This window comes from Myotis lucifugus, unplaced genomic scaffold (assembly GCF_000147115.1).
Source record: "Myotis lucifugus unplaced genomic scaffold, Myoluc2.0 scaffold_10, whole genome shotgun sequence".
Taxonomy (NCBI): Eukaryota; Metazoa; Chordata; class Mammalia; order Chiroptera; family Vespertilionidae; genus Myotis; species Myotis lucifugus.
Genome location: NW_005871058.1, coordinates 2772005 through 2794098, shown reverse-complemented (window position 1 = coordinate 2794098; position 22094 = coordinate 2772005). Strand labels below are relative to the sequence as shown.

Sequence of the window (22094 nt, the reverse complement as noted above, 5' to 3'; positions counted from 1 at the left end):
TCAGTCTGAAACAGTATCTCAACCTTTGCTTGCCTTTAATGACATTGACCCTTTTTGAATATCAACTCTCAGTTATTTTGTATAGTGTCCCTTATTTTGGATTTGCCTGATATTTCTTCATGATTCAATTCAGGTTATGCATCTTTGGCAGCAATGTCACAGAGGGCTGCTATGTTTTCTCTCTGCATCCTATCAAGTGGCCTATGATTTTGGTTCTCCCATTATTAATGGTGTTCACTTTTGTCACTCAGTTAAGATGCCACCTGTCAGGTTTCTCTATTGTAAAATGACTCTCTTTTCCCCTTTGCAATAATTATTGTAGGGGGAAGTACTTTGAAACTATATAAAAATGTCATTCCTCCTCAAAATTCTAATTTATTCATTAATATCTATACTAGAGGCCCAGTGCACGGATTTGTGCACTGGTGGGGTCCCTCAGCCTGACTTGCACCCTCTCGCAATCCGGGACCCCTTGGGGGATGTCAGAGTACTAGTGCACCGATTCGGCCCGATCCCTGCAGGCCAGGCTGAGGGACCCCACTGGTGCACAAATCCATGCACCGGGCCTCTAGTATGCATATAAGATCTTTGGTTAATCTCTTCCCTCCCTCCCCCTCCCGCCTTCCCTCTCAGATTCATCAGTCTGTTCCATGTTTCCATGCCTGTTTATTGAGCATCTGCCCCCTGATGGTCAGTGCGAGTCATAGCTACCGGTTGAATGGTCGAATGGTCACTTAGGCTTTTATATATATAAATGGACTTACATTTATTTTATTTTTTGTATTATCCACTTATTTCATTATTTTGATGTTTAAATTGCTTTTGGTTTAGCCACTAGAGCAGTGATGGAGAACCTATGACACGCGTGTCAGAGGTGACATGCGAACTCATTTTTTTGGTTGATTTTTCTTTGTTAAATGGCATTTAAATATATAAAATAAATATCAAAAATATAAGTCTTTGTTTTACTATGGTTGCAAACATCAAAAATTTCTATATGTGACACGGCACCAGAGTTAAGTTAGGGTTTTTCAAAATGCTGACACACCGAGCTCAAAAGATTCGCCATCACTGCACTAGAGTCTCTGTGGGCTGGCGTCTGTCTCCTTTTGGCATGTCCTCATCATTCTTGGAGCACTTCTTTGCTTTTTGGTAAAAGAAATTCTATCTCAACACCATAGGATTCATTCTAGTTTTCTCTCATTCCATATTTGTACCATTCTTCTTTGGCAGTGAGAAACCTGGTTCCCTTTGGTAAATCTTCGTGTGTGTAACTGATCTTCCTTTGTTGCTGCTACCCTGCCCTGAGCTGCTGCCCTTCTCAGCTCACTTGAGCTTTGACACCCTGCACTGGGACCTTCGCCCTTCGTCCCCAAAGGACACGCTCCTTATATCCTGCTCAGGATGTGACTCTGTGCCCAGCCAGGGCTGTCCTCATTGGTGGAAATTCTTTTACTTCATTCAAACTCTGACTTTTTATTTCAAGCCACCCTCCTGCAAGAACCCTCTCCCCACACCCCCCCTCTCTGCCTGTCATTTCACTTCGGCTCTATTCCCCTTTCTGCATTGAGTATTGATAGTCTTTTCTCTAAATAATATTGTATTGAAATTTTGTAAAATTTTAAAAATTTGCAAATGCTGTTTGATAGTATGTTTATGTCATTTTTTATTCTAAACTAGGGATTGGCCAGGTAGTAAATATTTTTGGCTTTGAGAGTCAACAGGCAACTTTGAGGCAATTATGTAGGTACTTATATAACAAGCCATTTTTAAATGTATAGAAAACCATACTTTGCTTATGGGCCATGCAAAATCAGATGACAGACCAGATTATTTAGAATATTTTTTAAAAAGATAATACCCTTATTATGATTTAAAGTTTAAAATGCCATTTATGCATTCATTCAATTTATCCATTGTTCAACAAATATTGCTAGGACCAATGCTAGATGTTACAAGGATATATCTTATAAAGCAGTGTTCATTAACCCATCTTACAGCCAAGATGCTGGTCAAGTAACTTATAAAACTTACTTATCTAACAAGTGAAGTAAAAATATAACTTGTTGATTTCTATTCTTTTGATAGTAGAATCCATTAGTTAATTAAGGGGTTGATAGTAGAATCCATTCGTTAACTAAGGGGTTCACTTACATTTACCACAGTAGTGGATATTGACAATGCCTCAAGTATCTCGACTAATAGTTTGGTTCCAGTTTATATATATTTGCATATATTGTATTATGCATGGTCTGTAATTCATGTATAAATATAGATGTGGGTTATGCTGACTTAACAAGGTCACATGCATTCATTTGGTTGGCGTTTTCTCTAGGTGTGGTTTGGAGAAGACCTGCCTCTAAGCCCACGGAGCCCTCTGACCCCCAGACATGGGCCAGGTTTGGCTGATGTTTGTCAGTATGATGAGTGGATAGCTGTGAGGCACAAAGCCACCCTGTTGCCCATGCAAGAAGATCTGTCAATCTGGTTATCTGGTTTATTAGGTAAGGCTTGAAAAGACATTCAAAATTGTATTCCTGTATTTAGTAAACATTTATTGAGAACCATATTCTTTGTTAAGGAGTGCTTGTTCTAGAGGCTGGGAAATCTCACAAAGCTTATATTCTAGTTGGGAGGATATTCTATTTCAGTGGTTCTCAACCTGTGGGTCGCGACCCCTTTGATGGTCGAATGACCCTTTCACAGGGGTCGCCTAAGACCATACTTCATATCAGATATTTACATTACGATTCATAACAGTAACAACATTACAGTTATGAAGTAGCAACGAAAATAATTTTATGGTTGGGTCACAACATGAGGAATTGTATTTAAAGGGCCAGAAGGTTGAGAACCACTGTTCTATTTCATCCTGACCCTCAGGGCTGAATAGTAAGGAAGTTTGAGGCTTAATAGAAGAGGTCAGTAAGCTTTGAATAATCAACATTTTCACTGTTAATATTAAAATCATTTTTTAAGTATGTAGGTATGATTTGGGAATCTATATTTTACTGATTCTCCCTCCACCCCCCACCCTTTAATCCTGTATAAGACATGGGATTCTGAATGGCATTCATATTGCAGTTAAAATGATTATTCATGACACCTAGGAGGAAATGTCAGGTTGGAGACTATCTGGCATCATATTGCTTTATTCAGTTAAACAATATGATAAGTGCCCTGAATTTTCTCTGCAGAAAAATTCTCTTTTTAATACAGAATTTCATGTAACATTGCAAGGTTTTTATGAATAAGATATATGAAGCTCATCTGTGACCTTCCGAGATAATTAAAACACAGCATACACTCACTTCAGATATCTAGTATCAGTTTGATTTAGAAAAAAACTTTTTTAAAGCTTATTGTGTAATAAAGCTTCCAAAGAAGGTATTTTAGAGGTGAAAAGTTAGTATTCCCTGAGTCTTTGCTAGGTTACTATCTTTACTTTTTAAGTTGCAACAAATTCCATCTTATTTATAGAGAACTTTTCTTGTGTAAGCAGTAGTAATGTGCAGTGAATCAAAACTTAACCTTAATAGTGAATATTGAAACATATAGCACTTTGGTCTTTTAAAAATGAAATAATAGAAAATAAAATAATTAAAAATAAAATGAAATAAAAGACGTGTCAAATAATTTTTTCCTGTACTACATCACAGACATTTTTCAGTTGTCATTTTTTATTTTGACATTCTCTGCTGTATCGTAGAAGAGTGAATGATTATAGTCTGATCTAACATTTTCTAGTATTTCAGCCATAATCTAGTTACATTTAATTAAATTTTAACCATAGTCTTTGAATTTACTGTTTCTAGAAGAATCTTAACGTTGGATATGTTCTTAGGTATTGAAGTTAAGGCAGACAGATTACTGGAAGAGCTTGATAATGGAGTGCTGTTATGCCAACTGATTGATGTTCTTCAGAACATGGTGAAAGCCTGTAGCTCTGAAGAACCAGAGGTAAGGAGATGTTGGACAGTAATGGTCTTATACCTTGGTGCATACTCATTTGTTTATGTACATTTCTTATTATCTCTACAAGGTTGTAAACTTCCACCCCAACTATCTATAAGACCTTGGATAATTTACTTTATCTTTTTCAGAATCTAGAAAAATACTCTTACTTGTAAAGTGGAGGGATTCACATTTACCTTGTAGAATTTATTTGCAAGGATTCGGCATTTAATTTAGTGCCTAGTGCATAATAAATATCCAGTAGCTAGCTCTTCTTGAGAACAATAATAGAGGATTGTTGTGAGAATTAAATGAGAAAAGAGCTTGTGGTGGTTCCTGGTACATAGGACCTATCATCATCATCATCAGCTTTATATTCTTCATATATTGTCTTGGTGAGTAAATTCTATAAATATTGGTTGATGAATAATCATTTTTTAGCCAGTTTTTCTCTGTTCACCCTCAAGTTATGATTTGAAGAGATAAGGTTTTCTCTCTTTTCATCAAGCATGGCATTTTCACATGGGGTCTGGACATCACACAGTGTTGGTGAAATATAAAGTGGTGTCATCTTTCTGGGGGACAGTGGGTGATGTGTATCACATTGAAAATAGAGCCCATCCTAAAAACAGGTGAAGGGATTAAGAAGTACAATTGGTAGTTACAAAAGAGTCATGGGGAGTGAAGTACAGCATAGGGGATGTAGTCAATAATATTATAATAACTATGGTGTCAGGTGGGTACTGGAAATGTAGGGGGAACTAATATAAAGTAATATTGAATGTAAAATGTAAGTGAAAAAAAGTAAAGCACATCCTATGATACATAATTCTACTCTCAGGAATTTGTTCTTTGGAAAATCACAAATTCACAAAAATGCAAAAAATTAGGAACAACCTAAATGCTCAATAGAGAAGTTGTTAAAAATTAGTTATGGTACCTAAACACACTTGATTATTATCCATTCATTCATGAGAAATGACTCTTTTAATCTGTTCTTTTTTACCCTAAAAGATGCCTACAACCTACTGTTAAATGTGCATGAGCAATACACACAATCAGATTGCAGAGCAGTGTGTTTCTGTAACATTCTGTAGGTATAGATATCTACAAAGTGCATACTTGTGCCCAGAGATGTCTTGCTAAAATGTGGGTGAGAGGATTTCAGTTGACACTAACCATCTTTGTATTCAGCTGTATCGTTTGATTTTATTTCTTTATTTATGTTTTTGGCGATGATCATATATTCTGTATACATTAGAGAAACTAACAAGACTATTTTAATTCTGGAAAATAATAGCAACAGGAAGGGTATATAAGGAACTGGTAATAGTGGTTATCTTTAGAGAGAGAGGAACTGAGGGGTAGGGTGGGAGAGAGACTTACGTCGTGTCTACTATGACTAATGCATTTTAAAAAATCATATGCATGAATTGCTTATTCAAGTAAAAATTTAAACTGAAATAAAACTAAAAACCTCTCAACCTCAGCAGGATTATCTAAATATTCTTGATTCAGATACTCAAATAATTAGGGTTCTGTAAAACTTAGATCATCAATTTTCAAAGAACTTGAATTAAGAATGGGCTACTACTTCCTTTTTGATAGTCTTCTCAGGAAACTCAGAATCATATTTATGAATCTGCGAATAGGGAAGGAAGCAAACATGAGGTTGTCTATTAACCTTTAACAGGGCAGTAATTCTGTGTTGGTATTGAACTATGTATGGAGAGATACCATGGAGATATACTTTGGAATTATTAGAGTGTCATTTTTCAAAGTTAATTTATTTTAAATTAAAAAGATTCTTGTGTCATTTCAAAAAGAAAGAGGTTAGAAATGCTTTGATCCTACTGCTAATTTTAACCAGATCATTTCTGAACTATACTAAAGAAGAATAAGACAAAATAATTTTGAAGCTACCTAATGTTGTATACTTTTTACTTGCATTCAGTGCACTGAATATTTCTTTAGTGATTAGAATGGATAGCTAATGAAAATATCCATGATGCATTTTTGAAGTTATTCTTTTGTCTTTTCCAGAATTTTCCAATGAGAAAAGTGCCCTGTAAGAAAGATGCTGCCTCTGGTTCGTTCTTTGCTAGAGACAATACTGCGAACTTCCTTCACTGGTGTAGGCACATTGGGGTTGATGAGACGTACCTCTTTGAATCTGAAGGTTTAGGTAAGTGTTGTTTTGTTTAATGTTTATTAGGATTTTTTTAATACCTCATTTCTAATTTTTCTTTCCAAATAAGGACTCTAATGCCACATCTCATTTTCCGAGAAAAATGTATACTTTAAGTATATGTGAAATCATTCAAGAATCTGAATCTGATTCTAAATTAAATATATTAAGCTTTTCATGTATAGTTAAATACACAAACTCTAAAATACCCTAGAAATATTTTACTTCCTGAATGAGTTGTCTACAGGAAGTTTCTGGAGGAATGCTTTACTAATTAATGTTTTCATCAAGAATTACTCTACCAGGTCTAAATTACTAGTAAGTCCTCTTTAACTAGATAATTATAGAAATAACAGAAGACTAAGGGATGCATGTTCATCGTTTTAGATTTACCTTGTAAACAGCAGCTGCCAACTTGATTATCTAAATGGATTAATGTTTTTGACAATTCATTTGTAAAAGTCATGCTCTACTGAATAATTATTGACATACTCTGTGCAGTGTCTACAGTGAAAGCTAACTAAGTTTTAGACTATATATTTCCTCAAAGCATTTATACATGTGTATACATATTTATCTATATCTCTGTATATATGTGTGTACACAGACACACAGAATTTATAATGTTTTGATAGGAGCAAAGCATTCCAAGGGCAGGGTAGTGTGCTCTGGTGGAGAGAAGTATTTTATCACTGACATTGTTTAGAATTGCTGGTTCATGGTGATAATAAAAGCCAAACTGACTTTTAGTCTGTTTTATTGTTGTTTTAAATTTCTTGACTGATGTTGCACACCCTTGCTGCCTGCACGCAGGGTGGCTGCTCCCACTGCTACACATTTACTGTGCCTCTGGGTGCTCCTGTGCACTAGAGAATAAAAAACAATATGGATTTGGTTGATGTTTCACCCCAATTTGCACCCTGCTTTAATCCGGGTGTGCTGATCATTATTGACAATGTGGCTGATTTAATGGCACATACAGCCTCTATCGATCAGAGGGGAGAGGAAGTGCTTTCAATTCTCCAGTTTATTACTTCTGAAAGGATATAAGATTGTATATTTCTCATTCCCAGTAGAAGACATCTTCACACTGTCCTTACAGTCAGTATAAAACTAAATGAAGCACTGCCAATAACATTAATTCATTCCTAGGCGTTGAGCTGAAGCACTAATGTTTTCCTTTCTAAAGGTCTCAGAGAGATGAGCAGCTTCATTTTTTACATTTTGCTAGGAACTCAAAGCAATTAAAAAAATAAATACACTGTTTAAAAGTATATCTGCGTGTTCAGAGAAACAAGTTGAATAAATTTTTCAAAATAAATCCTTTGGGTATGAATTTTAAAGTCAAACATAGGCCTTTTTATTGCTTTCTGTTTGGGGTATAAATAGATGTTATTTATAAATCAGAGAACAATGTCATTTCCATTCAGGGAGTCAGTATATATGCAATTTATCACATAACTATTATTAGGGTTTAGGAGTTTGCTAGAGCTTTTAACTCTAAGAACAGGAAAAGAAAGTTAGGTGATCTACAACTACTACGATATTGGTGCATTTAGTACAAGTTCTAATAATCAGGGTTTTTTTGTTTTGCTTAATTTTTTTTAAAGATCTCTTTTTGAACTCTTAGGCTTAGCATTTAGGTTCCTTTTTAATTTAAAAATTTTTTAATTGTGGTAAAATATACAGAACAAAGTGTACAATCATAACCATTTTAAGTAAAGCTTAAAATGTGAAGCTTCTATTTTATAGCATTATATACTTCATATAACAAAATTTCTTACTTCAAAATGTACCTACTCTTAAGTGATCCTTAAGTGGTTCACTATGTCATGCAACCATCACCACTAATTAATTCCAGAATATTTCCATCACTCAAAAAGAAAAGCCATACCTAGCAGTTAGGCCCAATTATTTACTCACTGCCTTCATCCTGTGGCAATCACCGATCTATTTTTTTTCTCTCTATGGATTTATATATTTCAAATACATGGAATCAATCATACAATATGTGGCCTTTTGTGTCAGGCTTCTTTAATTAGCATAATGGTTATTTATGTTGTAGCATGTAACAGTACTTCATATCTGTTTATGGCAGAATGATATTCCATTGTATGGATAGACCACATTTAAAAAATTCATTATCAGCTAATGGACAGTTCTACTTTTTGGTTATAATGAATAATGTTGCTATGAACATTTGTGTACAAGTTTTTGGATAAGCATTGGTTTTAAATTCTCTCAGGCACATACCTAGGAGTGGAATTGTTGGATTTTATGGTAACTATGTTTATCTTTTTGAGGAACTACCAGAGTGGGCATACCATTTTATATTCCCACTAGAATGCATAGGGGTCCCAGTTTCTTAATCTTTTCATCAATACTTGTTATTATTCTTTCTTCCTCCTCCTCCGCTCTTTTGCATATTATTATATTACCATCCTATCCTGGTGGGTGTGAAGTGGTATCTCATTGTGGTGTTTTACATTTCCCTAATGGCTAAAGATATTTTTTATCTTTTGCTAAACTTATTGGCCATTTGTATATCTTCTTTGGAGAAATATATTATACACATATTTGGCTCAATTCCGAGGGTAATTTTCTCTTGTTTTGTTGACTTGTAGGAGATTTTTATTTATTGTGGATACCAGGCCCTTGTCAGAAATATAATTTGGGTTGTCTTTCTTTTCTTGGTAGTGTCCTTTGATGCATAACTTTTCAATTTTGATGTTCAATTTATCTTTTCTTTGATTGCTTGTGCTTTTGGTGCCATATCTGAAAAACCTTTGCCTAATCATCCAGGGTCCCACAGATTTTTACCTAGGTTTCCTTCTAAGAGTTTTATAGTTTTAGCTTTTACATTTAGGTCTTTGATTTATTTTTAGTTTTGTTTTTGTTTTTATATAAATATATATATATATATATATATATATATATATATATATAGTGGAAGTAGGGATCTAAATTCATTCTTTTGCATGTAGATATTTAGTTGTCTTGGCACCCTTGTTGAAAATCAATTGAACATAAACACATAGGTTTATTTCTGCATGCTCAATTCCATTTCATTGGTCTATATGTCTATTTTTATACCAGTAACATACTGTCTTGATTTAGTATAGCTTTGTAGTAAGTTTTTTTAAAATGTCTTGATTTAGTATAGCTTTGTAGTAAGTTTTTTTTTAATTAAATCTTTATTGTTCAGATTATTACAGTTGTTCCTCTCCCCCCCCCCCCCCCCATAGCTCCCCTCCACCTGGTTCCCACCCCACGCTCTGCCCTTACCCCCCACCCCACTGTCCTCATCCATAGGTGTACGATTTTTTTCCAGTCTCTTCCCACACCCCCACACCCCTTTCCCCCTGAGAATTGTCAGTCCACTCCCTTTCTATGCCCGTGATTCTATTATATTCACCAGTTTATTCTGTTCATCAGATTATTTATCCACTTGATTTTTAGATTCACTTGGATTTTGTCAAATGCCTTAGGATGTTGGTCTTTACTTTTCTTGTGATGTCTTTTTTTGGCTTTGGTGTCAAGGTGATATTGGCCTCATAGAATGAGTTAGGAAGTGCTTCCTCCGCCTCTATTTTTTGGGAGAGTTTAAGAAGCCCATTACCACACAGTCCTGTGCTAAAGGTAGTTTAGAATAAAACCAAGGTGATGTATCTCTTCAAATGTATCTCCTGTTGAGAGGTCTGAATTATAAATAACTTAATGTTACCTAAGCCCTTAGTTGTTTTAGAATTAAAATGCTATACACATAAGGATGCATGGCAAGTTTTCATCCTCTTCTTGTCAACCATTTTTTAAAAAATTAATGGAAAATGATAGTATGTGGAGATAACAAAAATGTCTTTTTAAAGTCTCCCAACAAGTAATGTCTTTATCATTCTTTTATTTTACTTCTTCCATGCCAGAAATATATTTCTCTATTTAATTTTGTCTCTTAGAACATGTTTGGTTGTTTTTTCACAGTTTTGCACAAAGATCCAAGACAGGTGTATCTTTGTCTTCTTGAAATTGGTCGAATTGTGTCAAGGTATGTATTCCACAATATTTCAGGATTTCAATGTCCTAAGTATTTTTAAGCTACTTTATTTTAGATAGCACATGATTTTCTATACATAAAAGAATAATTTTTATTGGAATAAAGTAACTTTTTCTATTTTTTCTTTCTGTTTCTTTATTCTGTTTGTGTGAACTATATCATGTGTCCACATCTGCTTGCTCATATAGCTTGCCTTCATTTAGTGTAAAACTGTAAAAGTGGTTACTTAAAATGTTTATATTAAGAATAAAGTAAGAGCATGTAGCCTTTTAGCAGTTCAAGGGGAGGCAAGTCTTCTGGACACAAAGAGGAGCTGATAGAACACTGAGCCTTGCGTCTTCCCCACCTACCTCAGCCCCATCTTTACTCACAGGCTGATTTTTAAGGTGCCTTTTAAAACCTTTGGTTGAATATTGAGAGCATCCAGTAATCCAAATATATGCTCTGGTGTGAAGTTTATCATCTGAATTTTGGCAATCTGTGGGACATTAAAAAGCATTTGCAGATATGCCAGTAAAATAATCAGTGGAAGAGACTCATACAGACTTCATTTAAAAATAAAATAAGCCCAATTGTGATAGCAAGGAAGTGCTTGGGAAAGACTGCTGGAATGATGAAATCTCCTCATTGTTTTTCAGGTATGGGGTTGAGCCACCAGTATTAGTAAAACTTGAGAAAGAAATTGAGTTAGAAGAGACCTTACTTAATACTTCTGGGCCTGAAGATTCCATCAGCATCCCCAAATCGTGCTGTCAGCATGAAGAGCTGCATGAAGCTGTAAGTAGCTGCCACACTTGCAACCATGATGTGTTAGTCTTCGAGTTTGCCACAGGTGATGCTATGTTTAAAAGAATGTTTCTTACTTAGAATATACACTAGTACTCATTCCCACTCCTAGTGAGTTCAAGGCACTACATGATAAAGGTGACTTTGTGTAGCTTGTGTAAGATGAGGAATGGAGTTGGGGAAAAAAAGATAGAATCCATCATGAAGGGTACTATGGGCCGTAAGAATTCATTGATCCTTTTTTTTCCCCCACATAGTAGTGTTATCATCTGATTTGTAAATGATAAGGATTACTCTCATGGCCATGCAGAAGTTATGTTGGTTTATGTAATAATCCAGGCACAGGATGATGAGAACCTGAACTCGAGCAGTAGTAGCGGAAATAAGGCAAAAGGGGCACAGGTATTTTTCTATTTAGAAGGTAGGATTGGCAGGAATTCTAATTCTGACAAGGAGAGAGAATTCTGGGCTACTAAGGTGTCTAAGTAAATGGTACACTGGTACTTGGAGAATATAGGTGACGGAAAGTTGTGGGAGCCAATTGATGGGGATTTTCAGGACGCTCCCTGTGACAGAATATATGTTAGATGGCGAGTCTCAACTGGAAAGTCTTCTTAACTTTAGCTGTTTATCATTACGTAGAAGTTAATAGAATTGCACTTGGTCAGGCTGTGCCTTCTGCAATGACTACAGTATGACAAGGAATGGAGGTGAGCTGAGTATCAAACATTGTTTCTGCTTCAGCTGTTGCTTAGATTTTGTGGTCTTTTTGGATTGTAGTACTTTATGAAAGTGCTTAATTTACAAAATTTTAAGGAAATAACAAGTCATTACTAATAGACATTTGGAAACTGTTGTTTAATGTAATAACAGTCTATAGTGTTTTTTATATTCTAGTTATCATTTCATAGATATTTGCTGCAATTAAAAATTTTGTAAGCTTCTTGAGGGGTGGAAGTAGGGTTTTTTCCCCAACTCTCATCTCCTCAGCAGATTATTGAAACAAAGTGAGCACTTTTAGAAAATGCCTCTTGCATTGCATTTTTTTAGAATTTTACCCAATCTTGGGTGGATAGATATAAATGTCTCTGCCTATTTTAAAAGTAACTTTGGAATAGATCTAGATAGTCCCTCATATTAAGTTAGCACAGTGTTAGGGACAAATGAGAGTTTTTACATAAGCTTCATCTGACTGGCCCATCTTTGATTTGACACAGATACATTAGTCCAGGGCTTAAAAGAATTCAAACTTAATGAACTAATGTGGCTCAGTGAATGTGCTTTGAATGGACTCTACTCTGTACACGTTCACAGGCGTTCTCCCGTGGTCAGGGCAGCACCACAAGCCCGGCACTGGGGAGAGAAAGAGAGACTCGGGACTGCAGCGCTGCTCGTTTTAATGGGTCAGCCAGCGTCTAATCTCAACACTTGTCAACCAGTGAAGGAGAAGAGATAGTTAAAAGTTGAATTGTCTTTAAACTTTTATCTTTGAGTTTGACTTTCCCAGCTATCAAATAACCTTGCATTTTAGTGTTGAACAAAATACTTTTTGTCACAAGCACTAGCTGTTACATATTTTTAATCTCAGGTTACACACATTGCTGAAGATCCCCCTTGCAGTTGTTCTCATCGGTTTTCTATTGAATACTTATCTGAAGGACGGTACCGACTAGGAGATAAAATACTCTTTATAAGAGTAAGTCCACCATTTAATTCTATCTACATACAGATCTTGTTTTTACATTGGATTTATTGCTTAACCAATCTTTTATTCTGCTCTTACTTTTTAAAAAATTGATGTTATTAATGAAAGAATTTCACTGTACAAAAAAATTGCTTTCATGAATATATAATGAATTTAGGTTAACACCGTTAACACAACAAACTGCTAACTATAGGAGACTATTCTGACATCTAATATAATTGAAGGGAAATGTTTGTATATCTCAGGTAACTTATTCCATTTTTCAGATTTTCTAAAAAGGAATCAGTTTTCATCATCATAAGAAAAAAACCAACACATCTAATCTGATTAAATGTCAGTAATAAGAAAAGAAAATAGAAACATTGCCATTTATAGTAATATACACATTGTGTGTTAAGTATAAGACCTTTTTACATTGACACAGCATTGATATATATACCAATATGCTGATACACACGTTCATTTCCTTCCTTTGTCCCATCTGCAGTCTGCAACTGATCATCTCCTTTGCTGAGGAGATTGAAGTTTCACTGTTCAGCATTCTGTCTACTTCGGATAAAAGAGCTGTTTTATTCCTAACTTAGGAATAGAATATAAAAGTATTTTTTAAAAAATATATTTTATTGATTTTTTACAGAGAGGAAGGGAGAGAGATAGAGAGTTAGAAACATCGATGAGAGAGAAACATCGATCAGCTGCCTCCTGCACATCTCCTACTGGGGATGTGCCCGCAACCCAGGTACATGCCCCTGACCGGAATCGAACCTGGGACCTTTCAGTCAGCAGGCCGACGCTCTATCCACTGAGCCAAACCGGTTTCGGCATAAAAGTATTTAAAAATAATTTTGACATCTATATTTTCTTTTACTTTATATATTACCATTACTTCCCCTTACCCCCAACATGCAGAAACACCTATGTGTACTTTCTTTGAGTTTGCTTTCTCTTTTTAAAGCAGTATGACGTAGCGATAGTCACAGAGCATGGGGTTTAGAGGTGAAATTTTTAGGGCAATCTCATACAGTTGTGCAGATTTTCCTGCTTAATGAATGGGGGTCAGGGAGCTGAAATCCAGCTTGTTCTGCGCTAGCAGACTCAGGATGTATCTTATCTGCACAAAAGCACCATTTGGGTTGGGGAAGCCTGGTGTATACGAGGCCAGGCCAAGCTGTGTGATTTGGGACAATTTTCTTAATCGCTCAGAGCCCTAATTTTCTCATCTGCGAAGAACTAGTAATAAATTATATCAAAGTTTTTGAAGATTTAAATTGATATAATACATATGAAAGTAATTTATTAAATTGTGAAGTACACATTTTAGTGATTGTTACCTTTCATAATAATTTATTTTTTATGAGGCTTTTTTTCCTGTAAATTCCCATTTCTCCTTTCTCTTCTCTCTTTTATTCCTTCAGTATTCAATTTTGTTGAACAAGATTGCCCTTGCAACTTTGTATATTAGTAATTTGGATTGTTTAGGATGCAAGTTGTGTGTAAATATCTTTTTACAAATTGGGGGATCCTGTTTATCAGTTACATGATTTGATATGGATTAAATTTATTCCTTCAATAATACAAAGAAGGAGCTGTCAATTTATAGTAAATTTATTGGCAAATATCTGAATTTCATAGATCACAGACATCACAAATTGTAACTACTAACTAATGAATTGTAACTGTGAACCTTACAGTTTTACAACTTTGTTTTTTACTTTCTTTTGGGGGAAAGATGCTTCATGGAAAACATGTCATGGTCCGTGTTGGTGGAGGCTGGGATACTCTTCAAGGATTTTTGCTTAAATATGACCCCTGTCGAATATTACAGTTTGCTACACTAGAACAAAAAATTCTAGCGTTTCAAAAAGGCGTTTCTAATGAAAATGTGCCTGATTCACCTGCCAGAACACCCCAGCCTCCTGAAATGAATCCGATGTCAGCAGTTAGCATGATTCAGAAAGAAAAATCAAAACCGGGCCCGCCAGTTGGTATTCCAAGGAGCAAAGAAAAGCTGCCAGCACCTTCCCTGAAAGGAGGTCACCCGGGCTCCGTGTCAGTCCGTTCAAAAACGCCACAGCCCCCAGCAGCATCTTCTCATCTCAAACTCAAATCTTCAAAAGGCACAGCAAAGACGCCACAGGCTCCTTCCCACAATGCAGCGTCTTCACTTGCTTCTTTAACTTTAGGAGGTAAAAGCACTTCGTCCCCGGCCTTACCAAGAACTGCACCTTGTGGATCTGAGTCATTGAGAAAATGTATCTCATCACCCAACACTCCGAAGGCCAAGTTTACTCCAGCCCAGAAATCAAGAGTTGTGCCCGATTCTACACTTTTGCCAAATAAGTGTTCAGGGAAAACGCAGCTAAGAAATCTGAAACACAATCATATATCCTCCAGGGATAATGCAGTATATCACTCAGCTGCACATTTGAATTCATCATCAAAGTGTCCGAAGCTACCTAAACCTTCTCCTTCTGTCCAGTCCCGTGCAGAAATGACGAAACCCAGTTCCAAAACCATAACCCCAGGTCTAGGAACACGGTCTCAGCCTTCAGATGGAGCCTCGCAAGCAGGGGCAGTGCCAGCACAGAAACTTAAGTCAGCCTTGAACTTAAACCAGCCACTTTCTGTATCCTCAGTCACTCCTGCAGAAGCACAGGAATCGAAAGATAAGAAGGTAGTTTCATTTGCCAAAAAGCAGCCTCAGAAGACAGGACCCGGCTCCTCCAAGTCCCCTGTTCGCACCCCGCTCTCCGTCGTGAGTCTTCCCCAGTCTTCTGCCAAAGCACACGCGGTGTCAAAGGCAGCACAGACTGCCACCAGGGGCCCGCATTCAGCCAGAGGGCCTCCCAAAGGTGGCAAAGCCCCAGCTCCCACCAGGAAACCACCCTCATCTGTTAAGGAAGCAGTGAGTGGGGATAAAAAGCCGACTGCAAAAAAAAAGGAAGATGATGATCACTATTTTGTTATGACTGGAAGTAAGAAACCTAGGAAATAAATGTGCCATTTAAAAAAAAACAAAACAGAAAAAGAAGAGAGTGAATGTGTTAGCTTCACAAGTTAAAAGGTTCTGTTTGTGCTTGTCCAAATTGGTTCAGACATTAAGGACAGTAGTATGGGGATGCAGGTTGGGATGGAGCTAGGGGTGGTGAGGAGAGGGCTCATCAGAATTCCAGATCTGAGGTCTCCATATCTTGAGGCAGGCAGCTGTAAAATTGCCATAAAGTTCATATGAATAATAGAATCTTTGTTAATGTCTGCCCTTTAAGGGGACTGTAAAGTCAAACACTACTAGAGCTATAACTACGGTTGCTATATTTTTAAATATTAAGTATAGGTTTATATTTTTATAGAGAGGTTGCATACCTGCTAGTAGCAATGGTGGTGCTTTTAATATTAGCTGCTGCATTTTAGTAAAATAGCAACAGTTTGGCACTTGTCTTTCAAAAGGCACCTAACTTTATTTTCTGATCAGGATTATCTGATCAAACAGCACTAAGTACCAATGGCTGCTGCTCATTAGGTTGGTGTTATTCTGGGTTTGGTAAATTCTTACTACTTTTTTTTAAGCTTCCCAAATCAGAGGGAACTGATTTAAAATATATATATATATATTATTGGTTTCAGAGAGGAAGGGAGAGGGAGAGACAGATAAAAACATCAATGATGAGAGAGAATCATTGATTAGCTGCCTCCTGCATGTCCCTCACCTGGGATTGAGCCTGTAACCCAGGCATGTGCCTTGATTGGCTATTGAACTCATGACCTACTGGTTCATAGGTCAATGCTCAACCACTGAGCCACTCTGGTCCAGTGGGAACTATTTTTTAACCGACTTATTAACATTGGTAATATTTTGTTACCAGTATTTTTGGTTTTGAAAAAAGAAACAAGGTATTGAAAGGTCAACAGAAATTTAGTAAAATCTAAGTTTTTATATATTATTTATAAGAATTTATGCATTTCATTTTAGATGGATGTTGTGCAGTGGGAAAGGGGAAACTGATTTAGTAGCTTTTAGCATATTGAAAATATTTTTAATAACGTAATTTCCTACCAGTGCAGATATGAATTTTTACATTAATATAACATCAGAATTACATTTTAACAGTCTTAAAGTTAAGGCAATAAAGAAGCTTAGAATGGTGCTACATAAAAATTCTTTCATGTGGTTATTTTTCTTTAGAAGGCACAATGCCAGTTTTAATTAGATTCTTCCAACTACATTAATTTTCTTTTATAAATCATGCTGCCTTCAGTTTTGCAATAACAAGTAACAGTTTATATGCAACATTTTCTGCTCTGGAGTCAGACTCTTCAAGGAATATATCATGTATTACCGCAGAGACTCCATCAATCTAAGATGATGTTATAAATTGCTTTCTAAGAGATTGTGAATATTTAAAACATTAATCTACTTTCAGAAGTTTTAGGGGTATTTTTAATAACTTTACAGTATTATCAGTTATTATATTCAATATTGAGGTTTGTGTTTCTCTATTTTAAACTGTAATGTGTTTTCTAAGGAAAAATAATGGTTTACACAAATGTGCAATCAGAGAATAAGCATCTTAAGCTGACTACTAATGCTGTATAGATTATAAAGTAAGAAAACTGTATAAAACTAAGTGACCTTTTGTTTGAGGCATATAGTTAAAATAAAAAATATATGCAAGCTAGTTTTGGGGATAATTAATGCTTTTCTTCATAAAAGAGACAGTCACCAAATATTTGGCTTAGTTCTGCTGTTGATCTGGGCATTGAGAGATAACATGTACATCTTTGGAAAGTGAAGTCAATGTTCAAGAAATGCTAGAAGCTTCCATTTTTAATGATCAGTAATATTTAATGCATCTTTCAAAGAGGAAGAATTTTACCTTTCAAAGAAGAAGGAGTTTATTTCCTTGTAAGAGGAAACAATACTTCTATATAAGTAACTTCTAGAATTAAAAAAAAGTAAATGATATTATAGCCAAGCTATGAATCTAAGTAAATTTTACAATATGTGAACTTTTGTGTTGAGAGTCTTCAGGAATATGAGTATCCCAGACACGTCGCATAAATTCCAAGAATTATGTGTGTTTTTTTAAATTGGAAATTCATTTGTAAATAGCCTTATTTTTCATAAGTAGGGAATTTCTCCATTTATAGTCATGTTGAATAATTTTATCCTAAAATAAAGGTTTTTGAAATAATGCCTGAAAGATACTTTCTTCAAATTTATTTTCAAATTCTGTTAAGAAGGGCTAGTGTTTCTAATCATTTTCACAATTAAAAAAATATATTGCTGAAGTTGGAAAGAAGTTTTTATTTCTTTTTAATAGTAGTGCAAGATTATAAAAGCAATTTTGTGTTTAATATTTAATACGTTAATATTAAGCTTAAATTACTGAAGTAACTAGAAGAAGAAATGTGTACTTTCAAAAAAGAATGGAGTAAGGTTTATTTTTGCTATGTTAACATGACTAATATATCCAATTAATCTTCAGAGGAACATGAAATTCTGATTGTTTTTACATTGTTTGGTCTTACACTAGGTGTTTAAGGCTTATACGTATCTTCAAAATGCCTTGATAAATTAGATTTCCTCTAACTTTCCTCCCACAGTGAGTTTACAGTTCTTAATGGATGAGGGAGATTTTTTGAGCAAAGAAAATTACTGTTCCTTCTGCAGTCTATTTATCTCTGTGATTTTAAAGTCTATTACTTCTTTAAAAGGCTTCCATAGCAGGCTGTTATGATGTTTTGATACATTCTTACATCTGGGTTCACATACTGACTCTATTTGAATACAAATTTGTGTAATTCTTTCCTTGTGCCAGCAGTTTTTGTATCAGATTTATATTTTCTCAAGTATTAAAAGTAAGCATATATAACCAAGTTCTCAGTTTGTTTTCTTTGTGTGTTCTGATCACTTGGTTCATGTGAGAAATTGCATATATGGAGCATTCATAAATTTGAGAATAGTTTTAATTTTATTGCTATTTAAAATGCCCTCCTTATACTTGTGGAACTTACTTCATTGCACCAGGAGATTAAAAGGTTTCACCATTAAGTAACAGTATTTGATCCCCAAGTTGCTGTATTTGTTAAAAGTTTGCCTCAGTATGGCTAGACTCATATTTATTAATCTGAGTTAATTTATCAGTTCTTAAAGCAGAATTCTATAGATCACACAATTATTGTATTCACAGAAAGCTACTGATAGTAGGAATTTTCAATTTCTATAAGTCTGTTTTAATGTAAGTTCAGTACAGTGAGAATAGTCTTGAAATACTATATTTTTCCTATGTTCATGACCAGAGCAATTATAAAAAGCAGTTAATTCACTACGTACTCCTTGTGATGTTTCCAAAAAAAAAAAAAAAAAGAAAAACAGTATGTAGGCAAAATATTTATTAAACTTTTTAAACCATTTGTGAATGTAAAATTTTTAAACATTTTATGAAATTTTGGGTAATAGGAAAATATTAACAAATTTTTTTCAGTAAATCTAGAAATATGAAGACATGTTTTATTAAATTTAAGCTGTTTTCCTATAGATATACTATTCTTGTAGAAAAGCACAGTAAGACTTGACCTTGAAGAAATAATACACACAAAGATTTAGTTATAAGTGTGTTAATCATAGCACATCATTAATATTGATATGACCACAAGATAGAAGACCATGCAGCCATTAAAAATTATGTAGGCCTTGATTTATTTAGAAACAATCATGTATGGTGATGAAGGGGTTTGTTTTGAGAGATTGTAGTGATAAAGTATTAACATATAATATTTCTTAATTTTCTGTATTTGGCCAGGAACAGCACACTACTAATTGTGTGATTTGTGGGCACATAACATGTATTATCTACTATAATTAACACCTTTTTATTTAATAGGACCAACTTTCTTAAGTGTTTTTTGCTAAACTATCTCACAAGTTATATTGGAATGAATGAATATAATAGGTATAATGGATTAGAGTTGGGTATCTGTTGAGGACCTCTAGTGGTCAAATGTTGCAGTGTTGAAACACTACTCAAATCACCATTTACTAAAACTTACTGAATTACAGGAGATAAAAAGGAATAAGACAGTCATCACATTCAAGAACCTTGGGTTTATATAGCACTTTGCAACTCACAAGACACTTAATTACAATAACATCCAGTGTTCTGAACAATTCTATGGGATAGTAAGAATGATCTTCCTTGGAGTATAAGCACCATAAAGACAGGAACTGCACCTGTTTTATTTACCACTGTGTTCCCAAAGCCTAAACCAATGCCTGGCACATACTAAGCATTCAGTAAATATTTGTGAACAAATGAATGAACTCTTTTTGTAGATGAGGAAACTAATGCTCAAGAAAGTCAAGAATAAATATAAAAATTCTAGATTGACTAATTGAATTTTATTTAAAGGATATATTTATTTATACCTATTTATACTTTTCCACAAACTTGATTTGTTTTTAGGATGATGTGATAGAGAAAATAGGATTTGCATTTTAAGAAAATCCATTCTGCCTTTTCTTTATTTCTTCTGAGAAAAGTCTTGATTTAACTGTTTTTAATTACCCTTTATTTTAAATCTTCTAAGCTTGAATATATTTAGAGATTAGTGTACACTATTCTTATATTTTTTTACATTCTCACCTGAGGCTATGTGTGTGTTTTTAATTGACATGAGAGAGAGAGAGAGACAGACATCAATAAGTTGCTTCTGTATGCACCCTGACCGGGGATCGAACCCACAACCTAGGCATGTGCCCTGAGTGGGAATCAAACCCATAACCTTTTGGTGTATGGGATGATGCTCCAACCAACTGAGCCACCTGGCCAGGGCTCATGTTTTTAGTTTAACATTTATAAAGCACGTAACTATGTTCAAAGCATTGTTCTTGGAATAATGAATTGCTGAATCAAATCCTCTGTAAATTTTGCTGGATGATAAATGATGAGAGAAAGATAAATCTAGCATGAAATAATTATATTAGCAATTAAGATAATTTTCTGACAGGGCAATGGAAATAGATATTGGTAAAAGATATGACTGTAGGTGGCCCTAGAACTTCTGCTTTAAAAACCATCCTATATAATAAAAGGCTAATATGCAAATTGCCTGAGAGGCAGAACAACTGGTTGCTATGACACACCAGGGGGCAGACACTCAATACAGGAGTTGCCCCCTGGTGGTCAGTGCGCTCCCACAGCCCAGAAGCCTGGCTCACGGCTGGTGAGCTCAGTGGCAGTGGCAGGAGCCTCTTCCGTCTCTGCGGCAGTACTAAGGATGGCCGACTGTGGGCCTAAGCCATCAGTCGGACTTCCCCCAAAGGCTCCCGGATTGCAAGAGGGGGCAAGCTGGGCTGAGGGGCCCCCCTGAGTGCACAAATTTAGTGCACCAAGCCTATAGTTTAAAAATAAGTGAGCAGGTTTCTATGCTTCTTGTAAAAGGAATAAATAAATTTCTCTCACACAGCCCTGAAAATGTGGTAAAAGTTATGTCATGCTGGTCCCTCCAATAATTCATTGCACGTGCTAGTTGCAAAGGAGCCCAATTAGCAGCCAGGGAAGAATAGGCCAGACTGTGGCACACATTGGGAGGCTGAAACATGACATTTACAATTTTAATCCTAAGCACTGAGATAAGGTGAAAGTAAGTGCCTTTAGCAATTTGCAGTAGTTTCCATTTATATTAAGCATCAGCAAAAACCATTTTTGAAGTTCATGAAGTCCCAGGTATCCTTACAGGTTAAAAAAAATCAACACTGCTGAGAATGAGAGCCTTTGAAATCAATGAAGCTCAAAGGGCACCTTAAGAAGCGATAGTTTGGAGCCTTCAGAGGACATTCTAGCAGGAGAGTCACTATTCTTTTGACCTTCTCTTTCCCCCACACCTTCACCCAACTCACAGTGGGAACTTCCAGTCCCTCCAAGCCTGAGTTGGATGCCTCCAGCGTACTTTCTTCCCAGCTGACATTTTTCCTGTCCTTGCATTGCACCTAGACTAGTTCCCATTTACTTACCTAAATCCCTCACCAAACTTCAGATGGGTACTCCCGTGTCTCACTTGTTCACGATTGCATCTTCTGTGTTTAATGTCTAAATGTTTGTGGAGGAAAGGAAGAAGGAAGGGAAATATCCTTTTACTGATGGAAATAAGCATCAGTGTGGGTAAAGTGAGCCTCTGGTTTAATATTGTTGATCCACTTGCTGTCAAAGGATTTTTCCTGGAACAATGTCATGGTAGAGTTTGGAGAAGCCTGCAAACATGACCTTAGTTTGGAGAGAAGTAGAGAAGAGAGGAGAAGGGAGGTGATGAGAATGTCCTTAAAGATACAGATCTCTTTTGTTACAGCCACACAACAGAGAATGCTGCAGTTGTACAGAAGAAAAAGTTAAAAATTTCCCAACTTACTATCC

The 22094-nt window shown here is 35.5% G+C and overlaps 1 protein-coding gene across 5 annotated transcripts in view; it reads left to right on the top strand.

Annotated features, from left to right (window-relative positions):
* Positions 1–16337, top strand: part of GAS2L3 (growth arrest specific 2 like 3) — a 31911-nt gene extending 15574 nt beyond the window's left edge. For all 5 annotated transcript variants that reach the window (XM_014451536.2, XM_023749877.1, XM_023749875.1 and 2 more), the window contains 7 exons: positions 2336–2504; positions 3845–3960; positions 5998–6139; positions 10121–10184; positions 10832–10970; positions 12568–12675; positions 14414–16337. In XM_014451536.2, the coding sequence (XP_014307022.1) occupies positions 2336–2504; positions 3845–3960; positions 5998–6139; positions 10121–10184; positions 10832–10970; positions 12568–12675; positions 14414–15679 (2004 nt within the window). In that variant the 3' untranslated portion in view covers positions 15680–16337. The remainder of the gene's footprint in view (positions 1–2335; positions 2505–3844; positions 3961–5997; positions 6140–10120; positions 10185–10831; positions 10971–12567; positions 12676–14413) is intronic.
* The last annotated feature ends 5757 nt before the right edge of the window (positions 16338–22094 follow it).